General features: G+C 54.7%; 1 protein-coding gene across 3 annotated transcripts in view; it reads left to right on the top strand.

Moving 5' to 3' along the window:
- Positions 1-22,311, top strand: part of KLHDC4 (kelch domain containing 4) — a 50,648-nt gene extending 28,337 nt beyond the window's left edge. For all 3 annotated transcript variants that reach the window (XM_042969649.1, XM_042969651.1, XM_042969650.1), the window contains 6 exons: positions 9,099-9,191; positions 11,903-12,062; positions 15,187-15,262; positions 16,788-16,996; positions 17,507-17,909; positions 19,728-22,311. In XM_042969649.1, coding sequence (XP_042825583.1) covers positions 9,099-9,191; positions 11,903-12,062; positions 15,187-15,262; positions 16,788-16,996; positions 17,507-17,909; positions 19,728-19,921 — 1,135 coding nt within the window. In that variant the 3' untranslated portion in view covers positions 19,922-22,311. The remainder of the gene's footprint in view (positions 1-9,098; positions 9,192-11,902; positions 12,063-15,186; positions 15,263-16,787; positions 16,997-17,506; positions 17,910-19,727) is intronic.
- Positions 22,312-26,646: the final 4,335 nt, after the last annotated feature.

The raw sequence follows: 26,646 nt of genomic DNA, 5'->3' as shown, positions 1-26,646 counted from the left end.
TGTCAGCTTTCAGAGAGCTCACGGAAGCATTTGCGTACCAGGTGCTCAACACCGCGCGCTGAGCCGTGGAGCTAGCTGACGCTTTCACATCTTCAGTAAATGTCCCCACAGAGGGGCCCGGGTGATGCCGAGTGGCACCTTGCCCTGTTGGAATGCCATTCTGCACGTAGCTCCAGTGCTCTTAAAGGCACTCACTCCCACAACATTACACATGTATTTTTGTGCCACATATAGATCTGGCTGAGTAGGACTTGTTAATTTTCTAAGACTCCGTATTTAGGAGTGACGGCAATTGAAAAGAGCCTGTTGGGGATTCAGATATAAACAGGCTTTTTTGGTTGGCTTTATTTTTCTAAAGGGGTATATGGAGTCTTTTTATAGAAAATTTTTCCCGTTTTGGTTAGCAAACAGTGATACTTGGCTGCTGCCAGAAAAGGGGAATTGAGTCTTTTGTGCCTGGCTCACCAGAGGACAGAACACCCTTCAGATTCGTGGACAGGAAGCACAGGAGGCCCTTAACCTGGAGCATCTTGGCCGCGGGGAGGCGTGTCACGACGGCCTTTAGGCTCCCGGAGCATTCGGGCTCTCCTGCGTAACTTTTCTTGGAGTGGGATCAGAAGCGACCATGCTGGTTTAGTTGTTGAACCTGTTCCCCAGATTGTACTTTGAAAGAATTATATCGGAAGATTCCTCAAAAGGAAATTGGCTTGTTGCCAGCAGGCATGGTGTTTTTCTTCTTACTCGGCCTCTCTAATGCGCAGTTTTGCGGCGTGGTCTCCCCGGCAGCTGGCACGGAGGGACGGAGGGTGGAGTGTGGCCAGCCCCCAGGGCACCGCTGCCGCCGTGCAGAGCAGAGTGCCAGTTGAGGTCAGCGCCCAGCGCCCAGCAACTGCGTGAACCTGTGGCGGGCCCAGACGCTCCTTCTGAGCCTTGCTCGTTTGGTACTTTTATCATGAATTTGGACAAGAAAATGCGCTTACTAAATTTGTGGGTGATACAAAGCCGGGAGGGAGAGCAAATAAATTGGTTGACGACTCCAGCATCCAAAATTACCTTCGTGGACCAAGTCCAGCAAGATGCAGTTGAAGTGGGAGAAGCGTCCCTCGTAGGTTGCATGCAAATACAGGATTAAGAGAGCTGAGAGGAGGGATTTAGTAACTTGTAATCCCGGGTGGCATCAGCATGTGCCAGGCTGCCCAGAGGGCAGTGCTTAAAGGTTGGGTGACAGGACGTGGCGTCCGAGAACGGGTATCGCGTACCTTCGGTTGACTGGCTGCCACTGAGGAGGTGGCCCTTTTGAGTGACACGTTTTGAGTGGACGTTCAGAAACTGAGGGCCTTAGGGGAGAGGAACCAGGTGATGAGGCATTTGAGGAAAGGTGAGGAGAATGGAATTGGATCTGGGTTGGAAGAGGGAAGACCCTGGGGGTCCTCACAGCCATGTGTGACGAGCTGTTCGCCAGGAATTTGCCAAGAGGAGGCATTTGGTTGGGTAGTTCGAGCTCCATTTTCTTGTGAGATTCTGTGCGTTGATGTATTTTTTTAGGGCACCTGGTTTTGGGGGTGGCTCTGTAGAGTGCGCAAGAGGCAATGAAACTAACGCGTTATAGAAAGAGTGCTGTGCCGCGTGGCTGCGTGGTTCGGGGTGTGGCCCTCCCCTGCCGCCGGGACTCGTTGGGGTCTTTGTGGAAGGTGGACTTGACGGAGAGCCGGGCCCTGAGAGCTGCCGAGGCAGCATGCGGGGAGCAGAGGCACCTGGAGTACTCGGCTCCCATGTAGGAGTCAAGGCTTGTAATCCATAGAATCCGGGAGGCGTGCCCAGATGCGTCGGCTCCTTTTAGAGCAGGTTGCTTGTTTGCTTGCTGTTGAGTTTTAAGACTTGCTTGCAGATTTTGGTCCTTTTTTGGATGTATCTTCTGAAAATACTTTTTCCCAGGCTGTGGCTTCTGATTCTCTTGATACTGTCTTTTGCAGAGCGGAAGGTTTGAATTTCAGTAAAGTCCAGCAAATCTGTTGCTTTACAGTTAGGTCTGTGATCCGTTTTTGTGAAGGATGTAAGGTCTGTGTCTAGATTAATTTTTTGGCACGTGGTGTCGAGTAACTAGCACCATGTGTTGGAGGGGCCGTCTTTGCGCCACTGTATTGCCTTTGCTCTTTTGCCAGAGATGAGTTGACCGTATTCATGGGGATCTAATCCTGGGCTTTCTGTCTTGTCCCATCGATCTCTGTGTTTAATCTTTTTCCAACATCATACTGTCTTGACTGCTATGGCTTTGCAGTAAGTCTTGAGGTCAGATAGGTCTGTCTTCCCACTTTGTTCTTAAATATCGTGTTGGTTGGTCTGCATCTTTTTATCTCTCTCCATATAAACTTTGCAATTAGTTTGTCCTTGCTGCTGGCATTGTGATTGTGATTGCATTGAAACCATTGATCAAGTTGGCAAGAACTGACGTCTTGAAATACTGAGTCTTTCTATCCATGAACACAGAACGTTCCTCTGTTTATTTAGTTGTTTGATTTTTGTCCATCATAGTTCTGTGGTTTTCCCCAAATAGATCTTGTATATATTGTTATATTTACGCTAAGTATTTCATTTCTGGGATGTTAATATAAGTAGTATTGTTTCTAATTGCAAATTTCATTTGTTCATTGCTGGTATCTAGGAGAGCAGTTGACTTTTATGTATTAACCTTGCTGCCTACGGCCTTGCTATAATCACTTATTAGTTCCAGGAAGTTTCTTGTCAGTTCTTTCAGATTTTCTACATAGATCATGTCAATTGCAAACAAAGACAGTTTTCTGTCTTCCTTCCCAATGTTTATACCTTTTATTGCCTTTTCTTGCCTTGTTGCATTACCAAGGACTTCTACGGCAATGTTGAAAAGAATGGTGAGAGGGGACATCTTGCTCTATACCTGATCTTAGCAGAAAAGCTTTCAGTTTCTCATTATTGTGTAGGATATTAGCCGTAGGTTTTTTGTAGACCTTTATCAAGTTCAGAAAGTTCCACTCTGTTCCTAGTTTACTGAGAGAGTTTATCATGAATGGTTGTTAGATTTTGGCAAATAGCTTTTCTGCTTCTGTCAGTATGATCCTGTGATTTTTCTTTCTTAGTCTCTTGATATGATGGCTTATGTTAACTGATTTTAGAATGTGGAACTTGCCTTGTTGTAAACCCGGGATAAATCCCACTTGGTCATGGTATATAATTCCTTTCATACTTTTTTTGACTCGATTTGTTAATATTGAGGGTTTTTACATCTCTGTTCCTGAAAGATACTGGTCTGTAGACTTTTTTTCGTGATGTCTTTGGTTTGGGTGTAGGGTAGTGCTGGATAGAGGACAGAAGCTATGTTTTGAAAGAGATTGTAGAGGATTGGTACAATTTTTTTCCTTAAATATTTGGTAGAATTCGCCAATGAATGCCTCTGGGCCTGGTGCTTTCTGTTTTGGAAGATTATTAATATCTTTAATAGATGCAGGCCTGTTCAGATTGTCTACTTTCTAATGTGGAGTTTGCTAAATTCTGTCTTTTAAGGAATTAGTCCACCTTTTCCAGGTTATCAAATCTGTGGGCACGGAGTTGTTCGTGGCATTGCTTTTTTTGTTGTTATTAATGTTTTTAATTTCTGTGGCATCTGTAGTGATGTCCCCTCTTTCATTTCTGATATTAGTAATTTGTGTTCTCTCCCTCTTTTCTTAGCTTGGCTAGAGGCGTATCAGTTTTATCAGTCTTTTCAAAGACCTAGCTTTTGGTTTTGTTGATTTTTCTCTATTTTCAAAAATATTAATTTCTGCTCTAATTCCCTTTTTTAAGTATGTATTTATTTTGAGAGAGAGAGAGAAAGCGAGCGAGCAGGGAGAGGGAGAGAGTCTAAAGCAGGCTTCTTGCTGTCAGCATGGACCCTGGGATGTGGATGGAGCTCATTCCCACGAATCGTGAGATCATGACCTGAGCTGAAATCAAGAGTTGGATGTTTGGGGTACCAGGGTGTTCAGTTGGTTGAGCGTCCGTCTGACTTTGGTTCAGGTCATAGCCTCGCCGTTTGTGAGTTTGAGCCCCACATTGGGCTCGCTGCTATCAGCGTGGAGCCTGCTTTGGATCCTCTGTCTCCCTCTCTCTCTCTCTGTCCCTCCCTCACTCCTGCATGCTCGCTTGTGCTCTCTCAAAAATAAACATTTTTTTTTTAAGGGTAAAAAAAAAAAAAAAAGTTGGACGTTTGACTGAGCCACCCAGGTACCGCTGTGCTCTCTTATTATGTCTTCTTTTCTGTTTTGGGTTTAGTTTCCTCTTCTTTTTTCCAGTTTCCTATGGTGGAAAATTAGATTATTGGCTTTAAATCCTTCTTCTTTTCTAATATGTGCATTCAATCCTATACATTTCACTGTATCCCACAAATTTTGATAAATTGTATATTTATTTTCATTTGGTTCAAAATATTTAAAATTTTCTCCTTATTTCTTCTTTGACCCACATGTTATTTATAAATATGTTGTTTAATCTGTGTATTTTGTATTTCCCATCTATCTTTTTTTTTTTTTAAGTTTATTTACTTTGAGCGAGAGTACGAGGCAGGGAGGTGCAGAGGCAGAGAGAGAGGGAGAATCTTAAGCAGGCTTTGCACTGTCAGCGTGGAGCCTGATGTGGGGCTCGAACTCACGAGACTGTGAGACCATGACCTGAGGCGAAATCAAGAGTCAGACGCTTAACCTACTAAGCCACCCGGGCGCCCCTCCTGGCTCTCTTTCTGTTACTGGTTTCTAGTTTATTCTCACTGTGCTCTAAAAGCAGAAATTGTATGATTTCTGTTCTTTTCAATTTGTTAATGGTGTGTTTTCTGGCCCAGAATATGGTCTGTCATGGTGAGTGTTCTGTGTGAGCTTGAGAAGAATGTGTATTCTGCCCCTTGTTGGATGAAGTAGTCTGTAGATGGCCGTTATATCCAGTTGATTGATGGTGTTGTTGAGTTCGGCTCTGTCCTTGTGGGTTTTTGCTGCTGTGTCCAGTTTTGAGACAGGGGCGTTCAATTTTCTAACTGTGGTAGCAGATGTCTCTTTTCTCCTTGCAATTCTGTTAATTTTTGCCTCACGTAGTTTGATGTTCTGTTGTCGGGTGTGTACATGTTAAGAACTGTTATGCCTCGTTAGAGAACTGACCCCTTTATGCTTATGTAATGGCAATTTAAGTCCCGGGTGACTTTCCTTGTTTTGAAGTCTGCTCTGTCTGAAATGTAGTTACTCCTACTTTTCTTAGATTAGTTGTCAGCTAATCGAAGCTAATTAGTTCTCCTTGTGTTTACTTTTCATCTGCAGGTGTCTTTATGTTTAAAGTGGGTTACTTGTGGACAGCACATAGCTGGGTCTTGTGTTTTGATCTACTCTGACAACCTCTGTCATTTAATTGGTGTGTTTAGAACATTAACGTTGAAAATGATTATTGAGGGGCGCCTGGGTGGCTCAGTCGGTTAGGCGGCCGACTTCGGCTCAGGTCACGATCTCGAGGTCCGTGAGTTCGAGCCCCGCGTCAGGCTCTGGGCTGATGGCTCAGAGCCTGGAGCCTGCTTCCAATTCTGTGTCTCCCTCTCTCTCTGCCCCTCCCCTGTTCATGCTCTGTCTCTCTCTGTCTCAAAAATAAATAAAAAAAAGTTTAAAAAAAAATTAAAAAAAAATGATTATTGATATATTGGATTAATATCTACTGTATTTGTTACTATTTTCTATTTGTTGCCCTTATTCCTTGTTCTTCTGTTTGTCTTTGACTTTTTTTGTTGTTTTTTTGTAGTTTTAATGGAGCATGTTATAAGATCCCAGTTTTTCTCCTTTCGTGGCATCAGTTGTTTTTTTTTGCTACTTGTAGTGGCTTGCATTGACAGCTAATCTGAGTCCAATTTCAGATAACATTGTACCACTTCGTGAGTAGTGTGGATACCTTGAAATAGCAAAATAGTCCTAATTCCTTCTGTCAGCCCCTCCCTGTATGACTGCTGTCTTTCATTTCACTGACACCTACTCATGCGTGAGAACGTGCGTGTGTGTGCGTGTGTGTGTGTGTGTAGTGAGGGACACACAGTCAAATACATTAGTGCTCCTATTGTGAACAAATTGTTACTCATTAGATCAGTGAAGAATAAGAAAAATGAAATGTTTTTATTTTGACTTCACTAGTTTCTTCATTTGTCTTCCTTCCTTCGTGTAGATTCGAGTTTTTGACCCATATATATATATATATATATATATATATATATATATATATATATTTTTTTTTTTTTTTTTTTTTTTTTTTTTTTTTTCTTTTCTCTAAAAGACTTTAACATTTCTTGTGAGGCAGGTCTGCTGGGCCAGGTCCCTTAAGTTTGGTTCGTTGGAGAAAATTTTCTTTCTCCTTTACTTTTGAAGGCTGATTTTGCGGAGCACAGAGTTCTCTCCCTGCTTTGAATATTTCTCTCCACTCTTCTTGCTGGCTCGGTTTCTGAGCAGGAGTTGGATGTAATTCTTATCTTTGTTTCTCGGTAGGTAAGGCGTACTGTCCTGCGGCTTCTTCCAGGATTTTTCCTTTGTCTTTGGTTTTCTGTAACTTGAAAACAACGTGTCTAGGTATCGTTTCCTGGCACCCGTCCTGCTCAGTGTTCTCCGACCTTCCTGCATCTGTAGTTTGATGTCAGAGTTTAGTTTGGGGAAATTCTCATTGTTTCCTGTTTTTCTTCCATTCCTCTGTCTTCTCTTTCTGGCAGTGCCGCTGTGCTTCTGTTACACCTTGTAGCATAAGTGGCCCACGGTCCTCGGATATCCTGTTCTGTTTTTTGTTGTTTTTTTTTTTCCCCCAGGCTTACTTCTCCTTGGTCTTTGGTTTTTGAGCTCTGTGTTGCCGTGTCCTGTGGCTCCAGGCTCTTAAACATGTCCAGCCTGCTCGCGAGCCCCTTGGAGGCATGCTAGGTGGCCTTTGTTTCTGTTGCTGGTTTGATCTCTCTTTGTGGTTCTTTCTCAGGATTTCCGTCTCGCTCCTGACCTTGCCCGCCTATCCTGCTTGCTGTCTACTTCAGCCGTTGCAGCCCTTAGCGCATTAATCACAGTTGGAAAATTCCTGGTCTCGTAATTCTGGCACCCCTGTCTGCTTCTGGTGCTTCCTGGGAACCTTCAGACTGTGCTTTTTGCCTTTTGGGGTGCTTTGTGTTTCTCACTAGCAGGACATGATGGGCCAGTTGGAAGAAACTGCTGTCCATAGGTCAGGCCTGTGGCAGTGAGGCGCTGGAAGGGGCCCTCTCCAGCCCTGTGATGAGGTCTGTGTCCTTTGTGGAGCCCGGGCTGCTGTTCATTGCACCGGCCCGCCGCTTCTTGGGCGGGCCGGCATGCCCAGAGGGAGTTGCATTTGGGCAAACGCCCAGTTGGATTTCCTCCAGGTCGACTTGGCTCTGATTGTACTCCCGCAGGGTACAGGGTGGGCTCCCCTTAGCTGGGTTTCCCTGAAGGCAGGCCTCGTTCAGGCACACTTCACAGTGGTCCCTTCTCCCCTTCCTTGCCGGGAGCACGAGGGGATGTGTCTGGGATGTTTCCCGTGGGAACCCGCTCGAACTCCTAGGAGTACATCTCACAGTACCGTGGGGGCCCTGTCACTGGGTCGCGCTGGAGGTGTTCACTCTCTGAGCTGCTGCCCTGAGCCTCTGGCAGTTTGTCCAGGCTTTCCTGTCAAGCTCTGGTTCCTGCAGTTTCTGTTCATGAGCCTCTGCTTCTGGAAGTGTGACTTCCTGTATGCACCTGTCTGTCCCTAATTTGGGGGCCACCAGTTTGACCTGCGTCCCTCCCTTTGTGGGGGTCTAAGAAGAGTTGTTGACTTTCCCGGTTACTTGTTGGGACACACTGGTGACTTCCAAGTCCCTTGCATGCCAAGCCAGAACTCAGAAGTCCCTTCTATTGGTTATTTATTGATACATATTTTTTTTATATCAGTTTTAATGAGATAGAATCATGTTCAATAAAATGCCTGCCTTTTAGGTGGACGGTTAGAGGAGTTTCAGCTAATACACACACCCGTGTAACCACTACCACACCCGGGACAGACAAGGTGATCCTCACTCCAGAAAGTTCTCTCCTGCCCACTTGCCGTCATTCCCCTTGTAATGTTTGGCCCCAGGCAGCTACTGTCATCACCGTAGATTGATTTTGCCTGTTTAAGAATCTCCTACGTAGAAGCAGAATCATACAGTACGTGCCCTTCTGATGCCGCTTCTGTCGAGCGTGACGTTTACGAGACCTGTGCGTACCGTGTGTATCCTGCTTGTTGCCGACACTCCTTCATCATGAGAATGTACCGCACTTTTACTCTTTTCCCCCATTGAAGCATCTCTTCGCTGCTTCCGGTTTTTTGACAGTGATGAATAAGACTTCTCTAAACGTGTGTGTGTGTGTGTGTGCGCCTTTCTGTGCCCTTGTGTTGTCACATCTGAGTCAGTATCTGGTGTTCCGTTGCTGGGCTGTGTGCCAGGAGCGTCTCACGGTGTGAGGAACAGTCCCGTGGTCATGCTGTCTTACACCTGCTCGGCTTCGGTCCCGCCGTTTGCTTAGGGCCGCTGGCGGTGTTCGGCACGGGACGCGCTGAGCTTTGGGCTTGTTGACCGAAGACCGATGAGCGATGTACTCACCGTCTCTTTCTGTTTTTATTGGCCATCCGTGTGTCTTTTCTTTCCTGTTTTTATTTCAATATTCTGTCCCAGTCTTTTGCCTATAATTTTATTGGGTTTATTTTACTCTTGAGATAGTAAGAATTCTTTGTTTTCTGGACGCAAGTCATTGGTCAGGTGCGTGTTTGCAGAAATCTGCCTCCCCTTTGCCACTTGCTGTTTGATTGTACAATGGTTTATTTTGAAGAGCTGAGGTTTGCTGTCTTAACGGAGTCCGGTTTCTGTGTCCAAGTCCCTGCTGTCTCTGAGAAATCCTTACTCCAAGGTCGTGGGGCCTGGCTGTCCACATTTACAGCAGCTAGCTGGACTCGGGATGGCCTTGGTAGCCTGTGGTCCAATTAAATTGTACTCAGTAAGTGCTTGTGAAACACAAGTTGGTGTAAAAAGTGCTCTCTGTTTTTTTTTTTTTTTTTTCCCATTTTAGGGCAACAGGAGGCCCTTCAGGTCGGAGTGGACATCGGATGGTAGCCTGGAAGAGACAGTTAATACTTTTCGGTGGCTTCCATGAGAGTACAAGGTTGGTACCGATAGGAGGACCTCTCTGTTTCCTGAAGCAGAAAGGACTGGGTTTTTTGTGGGAAGAACCATTCTGAATACTCCTGGAAAATGTTGCCCGTCCCCCAAAACCACAGCCAGCTTCGTGGATATGCAGCCGAGGCAGCCTTGAAATTCTCAGTAGTTACTGAACCAGGGGCTCTGTGTTTTTATTTTACGCCGTGCCCTGCAAATGATACGGCCAGACCTATCTGCCACAGGACTCTCAGCCTGGTACAGAATGCCCGGGGGGGGCTTGTTAAAACTCTGATTTCCGAGCCCCCCCCTCTGGTGGCTGACTCAGTAGGCCTGGGACAGGGTGTGCAAATTCGCAGGTGATGGTGACGGGGCTGGCCGGGGGAGCCCACAGCGAGAGCCTGCGTTCCGCAGTGGTGTCTAAAGAGGGGCCTGCAGCGCGCCCCGGTGTCGTGGCTGCATCGCTACGAGCTGCCACGTTCCTGTATCCCACGTGTATGCCCTCCAGGTCGGGCCAGCGGGTTCCCTGATGGTGGAGAGCCTGTCGTCCACATGGTAGCCTCTGGAACGTCCTTAGTTCGGTCCCGAGAAACAAGACGCGTGGTGACAGGCTAGTGTGCCTGTCACCACCCTAATACGGTACCGTGTTGTGTCGACGTCTGGGCTGTTGTCATGCCTGGTGAAGGCCACTCCTCTGAGTGGACCCCACGTGGAGGAGGGTGGATAGGGGTGTCTCTCTGGCTGTGTTTTCCGCTTCCCTCTCCTAATCCTTTAAGAAATCATCAGTTTGTTAGTTGTCATGGCACCGCTAACAGTTTCGTCACATTGTGGGTCCATTTGCACAGTTTTTTTCTGATAATTCCTGGCTCCTAAAGAAGTTGCTGTACATGGATACAAAGGGGGAGGTGAGTTAGGCCGAGTCTTGTTGTTTTTCATACCCCTCTCACCCTGGTCTTAGTTGAGGCGTTGTGGTGTAGATTTGGCTCAATTAAAGTTGCAGGTTTTCTTTGTGAAGAAAGGTATTTTATTAATTGACAAGGGGACATCAGTTCCTACATGCTTTAGGAGAGGATTTTGAAAGCACAGTTGAAGTTAAACAGGGATGATTCTGTGTTGTTAAAGGTGAAACTCGGGTGTAATCGCCCTTTAATAGTGTGTCTCAAAGACCATACTGTTGGCAGGCAGGTCGTGGTCCCACGTCCCGGATGAGGAAACCAGGTGAACGAATGCCCAGTGGGTTGTGGCCTCCACGAAAGATCACTCATTTCCAGGGGGCCGCTTCCCGCCCTGCAGGTGTTCGGTTGATTATAGCCATTTTGGATGAGGAAGCCCCGGCTGTTTTTAAAAGTTTATTCCTAAGGGATTGTTACCTATTATTTAGACTTCACACTTTTTTTCTTTAAACAGCCCCAAAACGGTTGGGGAGACCAACACAGGCCTTGCTCCTTGGAACTCATAGGTTACGGTGTATGTGCCGCTGAAGCAGGCACGGGTTATAAAGTGGATCAAGTTGTACGATGGTTGTGATTTGCAGCTTTTCCAAAATGAGAACTGTTCTCAAAGTATTACCTGTTAATCTTGCTTAAAATTATGAAGTCTTCAAACACACAGGACAGAGGAGATACAAGTAAAGAAACCTTCCATATTAAACAAGTTATTAGGGCTTTTTAAAACCAAATAACGGTTGATATTTATGTGCGGGATAGAATTTTTTTACTGCACACCTGCAGTGTGAAATCCGAGGAGACGGGAGAATATAACGAAGTCTTCTTAGAACTGAACACCTCCAAGTTCCTCAGTTCATGTACGAAAAGCCATCCTACAGAAGGCGCATCTCTGGGTGCCAGTCAGGGAGGCCACCCTGCAGGTGACTGGTCCCGTGTCCCACGCTGTGCGCAGCGTTCGAGTGAGCGGCGCAGCAAACCGGCCTTGTGCTGGCCCTTCCGTGTGCTGGCTGCAGGGGGCCGGACTTGGGTTAGCTCTAGTAGGAGAGACAAAACTGCTCAGACTGTGGTAGAATTTCCCACCTGAAGCTTGGCTGTCTGTTTTGAGTACCTGGGGAGCCCCTCTTCCTCTTCCCGTGTGATTCTGACCCGAGGCCCCTTGGCTTTGCCCTGGCTGTCCGTGAAATGGTACCAGGAGGCGGCATTCCCCCCTCGCCTCGGGCCGGGCTGCTGCCGCCCCACGCACGGGGCCCCTTCTCGAGGCCCTCTGCATTTGAGTCCTTTGCAACTTAAGTCCCAGGGCCGCGTGCCCCCTTGCCGCTGTCCCGCTGTGGGGTGCCAGGGCCATGCCTCTGGCTTGTCAGTCTCCGCAACGCTCAGCTCGGCCCGGCTCGGCTCCCTGCCCGGCTCGGGGTCTCTTCACGGCCCTGACCCAGCTGCAGGAATCTCCGTTCTGAGGATTCACTTGAATCTCTAATTCATGAGCTTAAGCTTATACGCATGGTAACCTGATGCAATTATTTGTGAGACTGTGGTTTTGTAAACTGTGTAAGGGAGTATTAGAAAGGCTTTCAGATCCAGACAAATTAATGAATTTCTGTAAGCTAGCGTTATCTCTAGTTTCCAGATACAAACTCACATCTGCCTCCAGCCCTTTCATGTGGATTTCAACTTTCAACTGGGAACTTGTTTCAGATGGTACAAAGTTTACCTCAAAGTTGATCAGGTCATATTTTAATGTTACTGCCTTTTTGTGTCACCATGTTATAACCAGAGATTACATCTACTACAATGACGTGTACGCCTTTGACCTGGACACGTTCACGTGGAGTAGACTGTGCCCTTCGGGGACTGGGCCCACACCCAGATCGGGCTGCCAGATGTCTGTCACTCCCCAGGGCAGCATTGTCATCTACGGGGGCTACTCGAAGCAGGTAAGATGCGGTGTGGATGGAAATAGACGTACTCTGTTGTATTGTCCTTTTCACTGTCACCGAGAATGAAAACTTCCAATCCTGTTTGGCTCAATAGAAACACTTTTTGGCTCAATAGAAACACTTTTTGGCTCAATAGAAACACAATTGGCTCAATAGAAACACTTTTTATTAGAGTAGAAATGGGTGTGTATCAATCTCCCCCGTGAACGTATCAAGATTTTTGCAGCCATATTATGTTCTAACCCATATGCCCTGAAAACGTGGGAGTGTGAATAATTCCGTATTGGGATGAGCCGCGTTGGGGGGGGGGGGGGTCTTGATTCCTAACCACAGACCCCAAGTGCTATGGGGGGCTCATGTGTAGAGCAGGCCACTTCTTCCAGCCATGCAGACACGCGGAAGTAAATGTTCTTGCACACCTGTCTGGGTGCCCTACACCAGGGTGGCTCCTGCTGGCTCTGGGGTGTGTTGTCCACGCAGGGGCCACTCGCAGCGGCTGCAGCCTCCAGGCGGCACCGCTCCAGCCTGTACGCGTCAGCGAGCCCGAGAGGGATAAGGTCGTGTCTCACTGCAGGCTCTTTCTTAGCCTTCGTATTTTGAAATTTTCTGCGATGTGACTTAAGAGTCAGCGAGCACTTACTGTACCCCCACCTGGATTCTTCTGGAGTCCTTGCTCTGCTGTCCCTGCTTCTGTGGTCGTTCACATCTGTGCTGCTCTGCACCCATATTTCTGGGCGTGTTTTAGAGAAAAGCACAGGCATCGCTTCAGCCTGCTTTCGAGATCCGTCCCCGTTGCATGTTTTAGCTGCTTTCGCTTCTTGGCGCCCAGCAGTTTTCCACTAGGACACCCCGGGTGGTTTCTCTAACTTCTTTTTGCAGACCCAGGGCTGTTTTTAGTTTCTGACCGTTCTGAACCAAGCTGCCATGCGCATTCTCATGCAGGTCACCGTGTGGCTCTACGTTCTCATTTCTCAGGCAGGGACCCAGGAGTGGTTCTGCTTGGGTCCCAGGGTGCAGTGTCACACCCCTTCCCGCAGTGGTTGCCCCACACCCTTGCCAGCACCTGATCCCACCAGAGTTTTTTGTTCTTGGCCCTGCTGGTGGATGTGTGGGGTCTCATTGTGATTTAAAAAAATAATCATCTTTATTTGTTTTTGAGACTGAGCACGAGTGGGGGAGGGGCAGGGAGAGGGGGAAAGAGAGAATCCCAGGCAGGCTCCGTGCTGTCAGCATAGAACCTGACGCGGGGCTCGATCCTGCAAACTGTGAGATCATGACCTGAGATATCCCCTAGTTTTCATTTCTCGAGATTCAGGCTGCTCCCCACAATGTGGCTCATACGGAGCCTCCCTGGCCTTAGGATATCCAGGGCACATGTCCAGTCCCGGGACAGCGGGATCATGGGCTTTGTTTTCCAGAAGGAAACTAGCTCTCTGTCTCCAGTGAACACATGCCCGTGGCTGAGAGGAAAAGAAGCGCGTGTGTGTGTCTCCAGGTTCTGTCTGCCGGGAGGGCCCGGAGGTAAAGGCGCCCGGCGGCCGCGAGCACTGCCGGTGCCCAGATCTTGGCTTCTGACCCCACCTCTGGGGACGGGACCCGGGGCTCCTTGGGGAAGTGGCTGAGTCTGGGGCTGGGGGTGTACAGGGCAAGGCTGGAGCATTTTGTCCAACCGGAGGAGGCGCTTATGGGAGACCCTCACCGATGGGGTGCGTCAGAGGGACACAGGAGCCGCTGGAAGGGTTTCCGATGGCCAAGGCTGGAACCAGGTTCCAGCAACCGAGTAAAGTGGATTGGATTATAGCTCACAGTATAACGTCAGAGTCCGTGAGTCTGTACGTTTAGATGCAAATGATCGAAAGCATAAATAGATCGGGGAAAAGGGACAAGTCCCTGTGCAGAGTTCCACATAAATTGCGTAGCCACTCTGCCCTTGAGGTCTGGAGTATGACTCCCCACCGTACGTGGGACTGTGCAGAGTGATGTCCTTCCAGGGAGGACTGTGGAGAGCTGGGCGGGGGTGGGAGGCGGTGACCTGACAGCCCTGTGGCCAAGGTCAGCAGCAGTGATAAGTCACAGTGACAGCATGCACCCCCGGTTTGATGGGTGAGAAGGGGCCACAACCCGGAAGCCCATGTCCAGTCGTGAGAGAAGGTCAGACGAGTGTCCGTAGAGAGACAGCTGACCTGCACCTCACAGCCGCTGAAGGTCATCAGAGGGCGGGGCCTATGGGCTCGTGACGACCACATGTGACACGGGGCCTTGGAACAGAGAAGGGACCCTGGGGGAAACTGAGGAGATCTTAATACACTGTGGACTTCCATTAATAGGGCTTAATCAGCATTTCATCCTTAATTAGCGGCAGATGTAACACACGGAGGGCGTTATTAGTAGGGAAAGTGGGCACTCAATTTGTCTGTAAATGTAAAACTCACCTGAAATTCAAATTTGTTAGAAATAGGGAGTTAAAGGGTAGATACAAAGATGAAATTAACATTACCAAGTCCTCCCCCCAGGAAAGCCATTTTGCTGCCCAGTTTTCCAGACACTGTAGCCTGTAGGTGGGTGCAGGTGCCGTGTGAGCCCCGCAGGGCACCGCCGCAGAGAGTCCGGGGCCGGCTGGCTTCTGCTTAGAGCATTAATTCGGTTCTTGCAGTGAAGCCTGAGCACACAAATTGGAAGATGAGGGGGTCGGGGATGTGGGGGTTGCCGATGGAAGATGGCTTTGTTACGGCCTCGGGAGCAGTCCCCATGGGCTCCGGCACAACCCCCCCACCTAGACCAGGCTCGCTGCAGAGGCCGTGGACTCGCCGGCAACAGAGTGCTGGAATGTTCCTGGCATGATGGCAGTCTTTAGGACGGTGGGTTTTTTTAATTTAAAATCTATTCTGAACAGTTGATAACTGATACCAACATTTTTTATTCTGTCTGCTCAGTGAGGTCAGAATTGATCTGGTCGTGGTTCATACTTTCTTTGAAGCTGCTCCAAAGGAAGCCTCCCGAGCCCTCCCCTGCCCCGCCCGGCCTCCCAGCGAGGAGCGAGACCACAAGCCTGAGGGGACCGTGTGGGGCATTGTGGGTGGCGCCTGGCCAGTTCTTACAAGACTCCCGCTTCCTTCTGCAGAGAGTCAAGAAGGACGTGGACAGAGGCACGCAGCATTCCGACATGTTCCTGCTGCAGCCTGTGGATGGAAGGGAAGGTGCGTACGCTGGGTGGTGGGTGGGTCCCGGCGGCCAGTGGTCTGCGGGTCCTGCCCAAAAGCCTTGCCTGCCCTGTGGCTGGGGGATGGGGAAGAGAGGGTGGCGACAGGCCCCTGCACACTGGGCTGGGATGTGGGTGTGTCCTCGCCTGAGCGGGCAGACCAGGCGTTCTGTGAGTAACCCTCGGTGACCGTCTGTACAGCAGGGACAGCCGGAATATTCACCCTCTGGGGTGGTTGGGACGCCCTGAGCTAAAAGCACAAGCCAGGAGCTGGTGTCGAGCCAGGAGCCCCCCTGCTTGGGAGGGCGGGAGCCAGTCGTTGCCTTGTGCTCGCCCGAGAGCACGCGGCTGCTAGGGTGTGGGCTTTGGGAAGGGTTTCACGGGTCCGGGAGAGTGAGAAAGTGAGGCAGTGGCCTGTTTGTGAGTCTTGGGACGAGCGGGCTGGGCTCGACACAGAAGATCGGGTCTGGTGCCCGGGCTGCTCCGGGCCCTGCAGCAGGGCCTCCCCTCCCTGTGAGGCCGCCGTCCACTGTGGAAGGATGGGACCGCTCCGCGTGACCCGAGCCTCCGCTAAGCCGGGCACTTCTCAGGAGGCCAGCCACACCACCCTGCGGTGACCGAGGAGGGCGCCTGCCTTTTCCCCAGCGGGGAACCGAGGTCTGGTGCTGAGAAGTAACTTGCCCGGTTTACCTGAGTGAACTGGAGCCGGAACCTACTGTGTTCCCGGCGGCGGGACCCCGCTGCTCAGCCCCTGCATCTGGCGTTGGGCCCGGATGGGCCCGGTGGGCTGACACACGCTTGGGCCCGTGTCCTGCAACCCAGGAAAGTATCTTCTCTGACTGCGTGCAGGGCCCTCGGGAGGTTTTCCTCCTCTCTTTCCTTCAAGCAGTAAAATGCTGGCCGTAACGGGTTGATCTTGTGGCCCAGCAGTGGGTGCCCCCCGATCCCCGGGCTGTGTGCCGAGGAACAACCGTTGGCACACCATGGCCATTTGTCGCTTCTGTTAAGCTTTTCTTAAACGTTCACCGTAGGAAAAATTGCCGTTCCTTTCTCTAGACGCGGTGGGAGGACGTTCCCCCACGCTTCACACTAGGTCACGTTCTGAGGGTTTTACCGTGTGAATCTGGCAGGTCCCGAGAGAGGAGCGCGGTGTGGAGGTCTGCTGGGGAGAGCTGGGGCGTCTGCGGCTCTGAGCAGCGGCCCTGGGACAGCGGTCCTCACTGCGGGGAGGGCACGGCGTGAGGGTCTCCTGGCACGCGCCCCGTGCGCCACAGCTGGGAAGCGCTCGGCGGAGGTGGCGTCAGCGGGGCCCTGGGGACACCGCGCGGGACCTTCAGGGGAAGGGTCAACCTCTGGGGCGCGTTGAACTGTGTCGGGTTTCTGCAGAGGGATCAAAATCCGTAAACTCGGTGAGCTCTTGCCTGCAGTCCTGTGTTTCCACTTGTGTGCCGGTCACCGGAGGCCGGGGGACACTGGGGGTGCCCGTGGCCAGAGCTCGCTTCCCCATGTCCCCTCTCCGACAGGCAAGTGGGGATGGACGCGTATTAACCCTGCGGGAGCCAAGCCCACCCCGAGGTCTGGCTTTTCGGTGGCTGTGACCCCGAATCATCAGACGCTGCTGTTTGGGGGCGTGTGTGACCAGGAAGAGGAGGAGAGCCTGGAGGGGGACTTCCTCAATGACCTGCACTTCTATGACGCCACCAGGAACCGCTGGTTTGCGGGGCAGCTGAAGGTAGAGCCGTGCTCCCGAGCACGTGCCAGGGCGGTCGTACGTCAGACACGCAGCCCTGTTGTGCTCCCCACCGCCCCACCTCCCTGTCCCTCTGTGGGGCTCCCCGGGAGCTCTCAGTGTCTTTGCCGTCATTGTGGGCAGGGGCAGGCCGTCCGGCACTGGGGTCCCCCTGGGACTTCAGGTCTAGAGGAGTTGTTGGCGCCGGGGGCCTTGAGGCCTCAGGAGGTGGCCCACCCGGCCAGAGACCCCTCCCTGGTTGGAGAGCTTTGGCGCCTCTGCTGGGGATCAGGCAGACGTGCGGCTGGGGTCTGGACTCGTGGCCCCCCCCCCGCCCTTTGCCCTGAGGGGTCCCACCAGGTAGAGACTCTGTGCCCGCAGCCTGAACGGGCAGATTAGGGCAGGGGGCTTTCGCCACGTGGCCCAGTCGCCCTCGCACCCCACGTCGCTCGAGGACGCTGCCCGCTCACCACCGGCCGCCCCTGAAGTGCACGGCCTCGCTTTTTCCGACAGGGACCTAAGTCAGAGAAGAAGAAACGGAGGAGGGGCAGGAAAGCAGAGCCCGAAGGTGCTGACAAGCAGGAGCGCGGGGGGGCCGGTGCCCAGGAGCCCCTGGAGGTGGTCAGAGAGGTGGTCGCAGAGGACGGGACCGTGGTCACCATTAAACAGGTTCTTGCCGCCCCGGTCCCGGCGGGACAGCCACAGTCCGAGGAGGAGGACAGCCCTGACGAAGCCGGTGGCCCCGTGGTGGAGCCCAGTCCCCGCTCCAACGCCATGCTGGCCGTGAAGCACGGGCGGCTCTACCTGTACGGGGGCATGTTTGAGGCAGGTGACCGCCAGGTCACCCTCAGTGACCTGTACTGCCTGGATCTCCACAAGATGCAGGAGTGGACGGCCCTGGTGGAGGTGGACCCAGGTGAGCTGGGGTGGAGAGAAGATGCTCTGCAGGTTGGGGCGGGAGCCCCATGAAAGCGGCTCTGTGCCATCTGTCCACGAGGGCCCACCCAGATCTGCCCTGTGCCACGGAGCCTGCAGTGAGCAAGACCCACGTGCCCTCACCCGTGGCCACTCCCGGAGGGTGGGCCCTGGTCACGGCGAGGCGCCCCCTCCTGCGTACGTCCGCCCCTGCTCTGGGAGCTGAGGGGGTGGCTGCTTGCTTTGCGCGGGGGCAGGGGGGGGCTCAGGCCCGTCCCGGTGCTTCTCGGGGGTGCATCGTAGCAAAACCGATCTCACAGAGCCTCCTCGTCCAATGCCCGCAGCCTCTGTGAACACGTGAGGGCAGACCAGGCGTCTGGGGGACACCTTCCGGGGGAACCTCCAGGCCGCCTCTGCTCTGACCCGCACTGCTGAGTCCCTCGCGTCCACGTTGTACACAGGTGGCTGCTGGATGCCAGCCACCACTCCTTTCTTGGCCACTGGACATTGAACAGAACTTGAGTCCACGCTTTTAGAGAGAGGCGCTGCGTGGCCCTGCGAGGTTCCTTAGTTTTCCAGAGAGGCTAGGTTAGAGCAGGGGCTGCAGGGTGAGACCGGGGGGTGGGTCTCGTACCTTTGCCTCTGCTCTCCGTCCCCTCCTCTCCCCTCTCCGTCGTCCTCCCTCACCTCTGCTCTCAGTCAGTCTCCCCTCGCCTCTGCTCTCCGTCCTCTCCCCTCGCCTCTGCTCTCCGTCCTCTCCCCTCGCCTCTGCTCTCCGTCCTCTCCCCTCGCCTCTGCTCTCCGTCCTCTCCCCTCGCCTCTGCTCTCCGTCCTCTCCCCTCGCCTCTGCTCTCCGTCCTCTCCCCTCGCCTCTGCTCTCCGTTCTCTCCCTTCGCCTCTGCTCTCCTTCGTCCCCCTCTCGCCTCTGCTCTCCGTCCTCTCCCCTCGCCTCTGCTCTCCGTCCTCTCCCCTCGCCTCTGCTCTCCTTCGTCCCCCTCTCGCCTCTGCTCTCCGTCCTCTCCCCTCGCCTCTGCTCTCCGTCCTCTCCCCTCGCCTCTGCTCTCCGTCCTCTCCCCTCGCCTCTGCTCTCCGTCCTCTCCCCTCGCCTCTGCTCTCCGTCCTCTCCCCTCGCCTCTGCTCTCCGTCCTCTCCCCTCGCCTCTGCTCTCCTTCGTCCCCCTCTCGCCTCTGCTCTCCTTCGTCCCCCTCTCGCCTCTGCTCTCAGCCTCCCCTCGCCTCTGCTCTCCGTCGTCTCCCCTCGCCTCTGCTCTCCGTCGTCTCCCCTCGCCTCTGCTCTCCGTCGTCTCCCCTCGCCTCTGCTCTCCGTCAGCCTCCCCTCGCCTCTGCTCTCCGCCGTCTCCCCTCGCCTCTGCTCTCCGTTGTCTCCCCTCGCCTCTGCTCTCAGTCAGCCTCCCCTCACCTCTGCTCTCCGCCGTCTCCCCTCGCCTCTGCTCAGAACTGGAGAAAACAACGCGTTTCCTTCCGGTGTCCAGAGGTACTGGGGCATAGGCTGACTTTGACAGCATGATTATTAAAAAAAAAAAAAAAATTTTTTTTTTAATGTTTATTTTGTTTTTGAGACAGAAATAGCGTGAGCAGGGGAGGGGCAAAGAGACACAGAATCCGAAGCAGGCTCCAGGCTACTAGCTGTCAGCACAGAGCCTGATGCGGGGCTTAAACTCACGAGCGTGAGATCATGACCTGAGCCAAAGTCGGATGCTCGACCGACTGAGCCCCCCAGGCGCCCCAGGGTGCGCTTCTTGATGAGAGGCTGGAAACTCCCTGCACTGACGTTTTGAACGTTCGCTTTTGATTTAAAGGAGCTCAGGAGTGGCTGGAGGAGACGGAGTCAGAAGAAGACAGCGACGAGGACGCCGAGGGCGGAAGTGACGACGAGGACAGTGGCGACAGCGGCGGGGAGGCTGGGGGTGAGTGTGGTGCGCATGCCGGCGCCGGGCGGCAGGAGACCCACGGCAGAGCAGCTCCGGAGCCAAGTACCCCCTGCCGGACCTAGAGCTCCGGGGTCGCTTTGCTCCCAAAGCCCCGATTTTTGCTGGTAACGAGAGACTTTCATGCTTCAGTAAAGTTCTATTAAAGCGTGGCTTTACTTCGTAGACGTCCTCTCAAGGCGAGCCTAAGTTTTTGCGAGAACATTTGTATTTTGAGTACGTTTGGGCCGCTCCGGGTTGCTTTCTTTGATTGAGTGAAGAGCGCACTCGCGACATGGTTTCTGTAACTCCGCTGCTCACCCCGTCAGCCAGTGAGCTGTGGCCTCTGCGGCTGCCTGCCCGCCCCGCCTGCCTCCCCCTCTTCCCCACGGAAGAGCCCACGACCCTCGGTGGCACCTGCCCGGCTCGCCCTGGATGACGCTGGGCCCCACGCCCAGGCCATTGCCGTCTGAAGACGGGGAGTGCCCCCCGCGCTGCCGGGCAACCTGCGTGGTGTGGCTCCTTCCGCAGTGTTGGCGTGGGCCGTGACGACATAGAGCAGAGCTGCGGCAGGGGCGGTGTCGTGGAGGGCGAGGTCCCTGCGCTGCCGGTGGCGCTGTGAATACGAGGCAGAGAAGGCGCCTTATGCTTTGCGGGCGATCTCCCTTCCGCCGGACAAGGAGCCGGGGGTTTCCCGCGTGGCGGTGCGTCGTCAGGCCGGAGGCCCCCGCTGTGATTTCCGGGAGTTCTCGGTCGCAGCCCACCGGCCACCTTTCCACGCTTCGTGTCTCTGCCCGACTCTGAAGTAAAGCTCCTGTCGGCTCTGTGGCTGTCGTGCCACCGGCTTTCCTCGGGGGTCTGTGAGCCCACGGACCCGACTCAGAGCCGCTCCGTTAGCGTTTCCTGGGGAGAGATGGTGGGGCCACCCCTGCTCCTTTCCCGGTCAGCCCCCAGGTTGTCCTCGGCAAAGTGACCGGAGGAGGGGAAGCCAGAGGGAGGGACCCCGCTGTCTGGACGCGGTGTCACCATCCAGCGCCTCTGGAGCCGGAGTCCGTCGCGGGGGAGGCCTGCGGACTGCTCGCACGCCGTCTGGGGCCTGCTCCAGGGTGATGGCCAGAGACCAGGTTTCATTGGTATAATTGGGGTCAGATGTTAGGCTTTGAATTCACACTTGGTGCATTTTTTTATCTTCAATACTTGCAGCAATGAGAAGGTAGTATTTTAGTGTGTAGTAACAGCATCAGCATCCCATTTGTGTCCTGGACCAGGCCCTCCTGTTCATTGCTGGGACGCTCACAGACCAGTGTGGGAATGCCCCGGGTGGCAGAGCAGGGCCCGTCCTAGGAAGGCTTTCGCGGAAGGAGGAGGGCTGACGTGCCCCAGCAGCAGCCCCTCGCCCCACCTCGCCTCCTCACGGTGCCCGGTGCGACCACTCTCGTCGGACTTGCACGCCGCTCTGTAGCAGGACCCGCAGGGGTGTGCTCTCACCAGCAGCTCAGAAATGGGAAGCCTGCCTCTGGGGGGTGCCCCCCGGAGCCCCGGCCATCGGAGAGAGGCCAGTGTGGCTGTCGGGCAGCACGGCACCCCTTGGCCAACGGGGGCTGGGTTTGCTAGAAAAGCTGGCACTCTGGCTCGGGTGGCGTATCGGTGGCACCCCTCTTGGCTGCCGGGGCAGTCTGGGCCTTCCTTGGATACTCTGGGTGGAATCTAGCCGGAAGATTCTCAGGTAGGGCTGGCGGAACACCACGGCTGGTGCGCGGACCTCCCGGGTCCTCCCGGGGCCCACGCTGCCCGCTCCTGCGACGTGCCCTCCGGCCCCCACCGTGCAGCTGCTGCTCTCCCGGAGGCTGCGTTAGGAGGAGGTTGTCGGAAGGGCTTGCCGGCTCTGCCTCAGGTTTCTGTTTCAGAGGCCGGTGTCTCATCCTCCTGGTTGAGGTGACACGGCAGGTGTGAGGGAAGAGGATGTTTTTGAATCCAACAGATTTCCCCGAAGAGGAAACTCCTTGTACAGACAGGTCTGTTTCGCTGTCGTGTCCGTAGGCTTGTTGCTAGAAGCTCGGTTCGAGTTCACACGGGTGAACAGCTGCTCTCGCCTCTGCTGCCTCCTTGCTGTGATGGAGACACCAGGTAAGGCACACCTTAGATGTTGAGCAGCAGGAGAGGCAAAGAATGCGTTCTAGGGCCGCGAGAGCCCCCCAGGAGCGGGACCAGCACACCCCAGCTCTCTGTTGGTGACTGGTGTGCCCAGCTGGATGTTCTGGACCCCTGAGGGCCACCACGGGCACGAGTGGCCAGTCTGAAGCTCGGGGCCTCCCTTGCCGGTGGTGCTGGAGCCGGAACAGCTGGAAACGGCTGTATCCGGGTCAGCGAGGGCCCCGCGATCGTACACCTGTGTCGTCTGCTCCTCGGTGGGCTGAGCTGTTGGTAAGCCCCGCACCACCCACCCCCTTCTCTTAGGCTGCGTCAGCTGGCCACGCGCCCCCCCCCTCCCCACTTGGCAGAGCTGCGTGAGTGGGGTCAGTGGGGGTTTGAGTGAGTAGTTGTCCCCAAGTCCCAGGAGCGGTGGCGGGGCTCTGGGTCCTGCTGCCAGAGGGTAGTTGGTCAGAGGTGGGAGGTTTCTGGCCTTAGGTCGAATTGAACAAAAACCAAGGAAAGCACCGATTAAGCCCGGAAATCCTCATCATTCAAAGCGCTTTCTGTTTGTTTCTAAAAGGCGCAGTAGTGGTATTTATTGTAGTTTAACATCTTGTGGGTTTTTTGTTCTGTTTTGCTTTTTGTTTGTTTGTAAACCAAGTCGTACAGGCGAGGAGTCAGTGGCTGGCTGACAGGTTCATTGAAGGGCCAGAGGCTGGCCAGGCCCTGCCGGTGACAGATGATGTCCGCAGGGCCGTCCCTTGGGGCTAGAGGGACCCTCGGGCAGCCCCCCGGGGGAGGTGAGGCTCGAGCTCAGGTTCAGAGCAGGTGTGTCACAGCATTTGTGTGTCACACAAATGAGGTCACACTTGGGAACCAGCCCCCCCAAGTGTGTTGGGGTGAGGAGGTGGTGACACGGTGTTGAGCGGGGGCTGCAGAGAGGGCAGCCGCTCCCTAGCACGGGGGAGGGGGTGGTTGGCTTCGGCTCGAGGGAGCGTGAGATTCGTCTGTCCACTGCTAAGTTGCATGAGCACCGAAGGGGCTTTCTAGTAACTGCTCTTTTCCTGGATGTTTTAAAGCGGGAAGCAAGCTGTGTGCAGGCCTTTGGTCACCAGAGACCAGTGTTGTCTTACTTGGCCCAGGGAGCTCCCGAGTCGTAGGCCACAGGCACCTTCGTTGCTGTCTTGGGAGAGAGCTTTAGCAGTGCCGGGTTCCAGCTGGGTCTGGTCACCCACCGGCGGTGTGACCACGGTGTCCCGTGGGCAGCCGAGGCACCAACCAGCACAGCCAGGGGCCAAGGATATAAGCCATCGGCGCGTGGGGAGCGCCGCGGGCGCAGCCGGTGCTGGGCCTGGTTTGCTGGTGTCGAGCGGGTGTGGGGCCGGGGCCTGTCCTCGTCCTCTGGACCGGACCTGAGCTGGGGTGTGGAGCTCAGGAGCCCTGTGCCTGAGTGCGGGGGCGGGCCTGGGAAGGCCCAGGTGTGTGTGTTGGGGGATCGGGGGTGGGGGAAACTCCAGTCGGAAAGAAAGGCCGGGGAAGCGCCCCACAAGAAGCGTGGATGTTGAAGGTTAAGAAAATCAAAACAGGTGGAACAAAACTATGCCGTGAGGCCCCTGGTCGGCGGGGGGGGCGGGGGGGGGCGGGGGGGGGCGCTGGGGGAGGTGGGGCCACGTTCCGCCCCTGCCCACAGCGCTCTCCCGCCAGAGCTCCGCCCCGAGCGGGATTTGCGTTTATCCATCCCAGAGTTTGGGCACGAGAAGGACGCCGTGGTAAAGACCGTGGTTTGTGAGGAGACGATGCAGAGAACCCACAGTTGTCAAACGATGATGTTTATTACTAAAAGGAGCAAAATGTTTTCAAACCTGGACAGCGGCCCTTGCTTTCAGAGAGCGAAATACAGAATAGTGGTAGGACTCAAACTGTTACATTCATTAAAGAAAAGTATTGAATTTTCATTTCGTAAGTAACCAAGCTATTTTTTCCAGCTAAAAGATAAAATGGCGAGGTAACATTTTTAGCTGCTTCGTCAGTGAGAAGAATCAGAACATAGTCGACATTCCCTTTTCGTCAATGCACAAATGATTGCACTGTGTTAACAAACAGTTTACATGCACCAGGGGAAAAGGTGGAAAGAAGAAAATGCAGATCGAGACCGGTTTCGGTTAGAACTCGCGAAAAGGCATCTGTGTCAGGGTCAGCGGCCTGCTGTCTGGCGTGAGGGCCGGGTCTCACACGCTGCTCGCCCGGGCGGTGAGGGCGGTATTTCTGTCAGGCTACATTATACCGGGTGGGCTTTCTTTGGACGTGGCGAATGGGGCACACGGGCAGGGTCGGCCGGAGAGGACGGGGGCGTTCAGCTGAGTGCACGGGACGCACCAGCGGCTCAGCGCTCACGGGCGAGCGCCGAGGGCCGGCCACCAGCAGCGGGCGCGGGGGCGGGAGGAGCAGGCCACGCCGCCCTGGTGGTGGCAGTGACCGTGCCGGCCAGCGCAGGGCCCGCTCGGGGGTGGTGGGGCGCGCCCGCAGACCGGTCTCCTCCCTGAACCTGCCCCCCGCGGGGCAGCCCCCTTCCTGCCCTTTCCCGCCTTCCACAGGCCGCTGGCGGGCGTGCCTGTCCCCGAGCCGCGCTCGGCTGCGTGGTGCGCCCCGCGGGGAGCCGATCGTGGTTGGGGAGGGAGACGCGGTTGAGGAGTGTCTGGTGGAAGGCCCTTCGTCTGCGACATGTGTCCTCACGCGGGAAGCAGTGGGAGACGGGAACTCCGATCTTAAGGGACTAGCAGTCCTCACGTGTGCTCCAGCAGCTCGGGTGCCCATCTCTGTCTGACCTTCGATGCAGGCGTGGGGGGGGTGGTCGCCGTGGCAGGTGCTACCGGCAAGGTGGAGGGGAGTGAGGGCCCGGCCGGGACCCGTCTCGCCATCCCCTGGGGCCTCCTGCCTCTCTGGGTCGGGGCTGCCGCGGTCCTCGTGGCACCAGCTGGAGGCCGCACGGCCAGAGGCCCGCACGCGCGTCTGTGGGGGCGGCGGGGAGGGCGTGCGCGCACACGGCGGCGGGGGGAGTGTTGGGGGCGGATGGAGATGAGGTAGGTGTGAGGTGTGCCGCTCCCTGCCGTCCCCGAAGCCCCAGGCGCGGGCCGCCGCACCCAGACGCGCCCTGGACTGCTCGCGGCCACTCGTGGATCTGCCCCTCCTGGCAGGGCTGCCTGCCCCTCTGAGGCCGAGGAACGGGCTGGAACGTGTCTGCCCACGTGTGCGTCAGGCCCCCTCCACGTGGGTTCTCGGGCAGAGGCGCCCTCGGTTCCTGGCTCGCAGCCTCCGGTGGAGGAGAGCACGCGGCCGTCCCGCAGCGAGGTGCTTCTGCGCCCTTGGGGGCTTTCGCGGTCTGAGCGCCACCCGAGTGCCGTCGTCTCCCGCCTGCAGCGCCTCCAGGTGCCCGCGCGTCCCCCGCCCCCTTCTGCAGCCTTCCAGTGACGGCCGCCTGTGCTTCCCACGGCTTTCGGACCGTCCCGGCATATGGGAACATGGTAAAAATACAGCTTCGCTGTTTTGTTTTTCAACGAAGGCAACTGCACTTTCTCTTGCTTTTAAGGCTGAATTAGCGACGCTTCTCAGGGACAGATCTTGAGGACGCTTGGGGACGGGTCATTTTTCTAGTCTTTGCTTACGGACGGTATCGCGTGACACACGGTTCCCCGGGCAGGGAACAAAACTGAGAGACACCTTGGTTTTCCGACTAGAGCACTTCACTCTTCTTCCCGTTTCTTGTCTGGAATCACTTTTAGGCTTTACTGACACGAGCAGGTCCTGTCCAGGCAAGACCCAGTGGAAACGCGAGACATCGTCGGCGGTCCTCAGTGCCGTCCGTTAATGGTGGGGTCGGCAGCGCGTGCAGCTACGGACATAGAGGCCTTAAAATCTAGTAGGCACCTTTAAGTTTCTGAGACCGAAGGCAAGAAAACCCGGAAGACGAGACCTCTTTGAGCCAGAGAAAGCGGAATTACTAATGCCGAGTGGAGGCTGGCCCTCCCCTCCCCTCCGTCTTGAGAGGTGTCGTCCTGTGCATGTGGGGGCGAAGCGAGCACCTCTCCCGGACGAGGCCGCTTTGGACACCCGTCGTCCACCTACAGGTGTGAGATTCACCTCGAGGGGACCCCTGCCCGCAGCGGCAGCATCGGTGCGGAGTCCGGGGGAGATGAGAGCAAGGTGGCCGAGATCCCAAACTGAAAAATGCGAACACCACTTTATTTCCGTTAGTCCCCCAGATGTTCATCTAGGTCAAGCCCGTGATGCGTCTGCTCGGGGCCCTCGGTCACGTCATCTGGCTTTAAGTGGGGCGGCCGTGGGATCTACCGTCCAGACCGGGACTTGTGGACGGTACAAGAGGGAGCATTTCTAGGGCCAGGTTGGGACGTGAGGGGTTGGGTGCCCTGGGCCCCCAGCCTGGCACCGAGGGGCGTCCGGGGACGGGGGAGCCCGGCCCGTGCTCTTCCTGCCCCGCTGGGGAGCCCGTCATCCTACAGTGTACGTGTTTGCTCAGCGCCTGTGTAGCAGTTGCAACACGGGAGTTCGTGGTCTGGTAAACGTGGTTGTGGACTTCTCGGGAGAGTGGTTTTGGCAGGAGGCATCGCACTGCCGTGGCTACCCACAGGTTTTCCACGTCGACATCCTCTTCGCAAGTTCG

Source organism: Panthera tigris, chromosome E2, assembly GCF_018350195.1.
Source record: "Panthera tigris isolate Pti1 chromosome E2, P.tigris_Pti1_mat1.1, whole genome shotgun sequence".
Taxonomy (NCBI): domain Eukaryota; kingdom Metazoa; phylum Chordata; class Mammalia; order Carnivora; family Felidae; genus Panthera; species Panthera tigris.
This window is presented reverse-complemented; position numbering and strand designations above follow the sequence as displayed.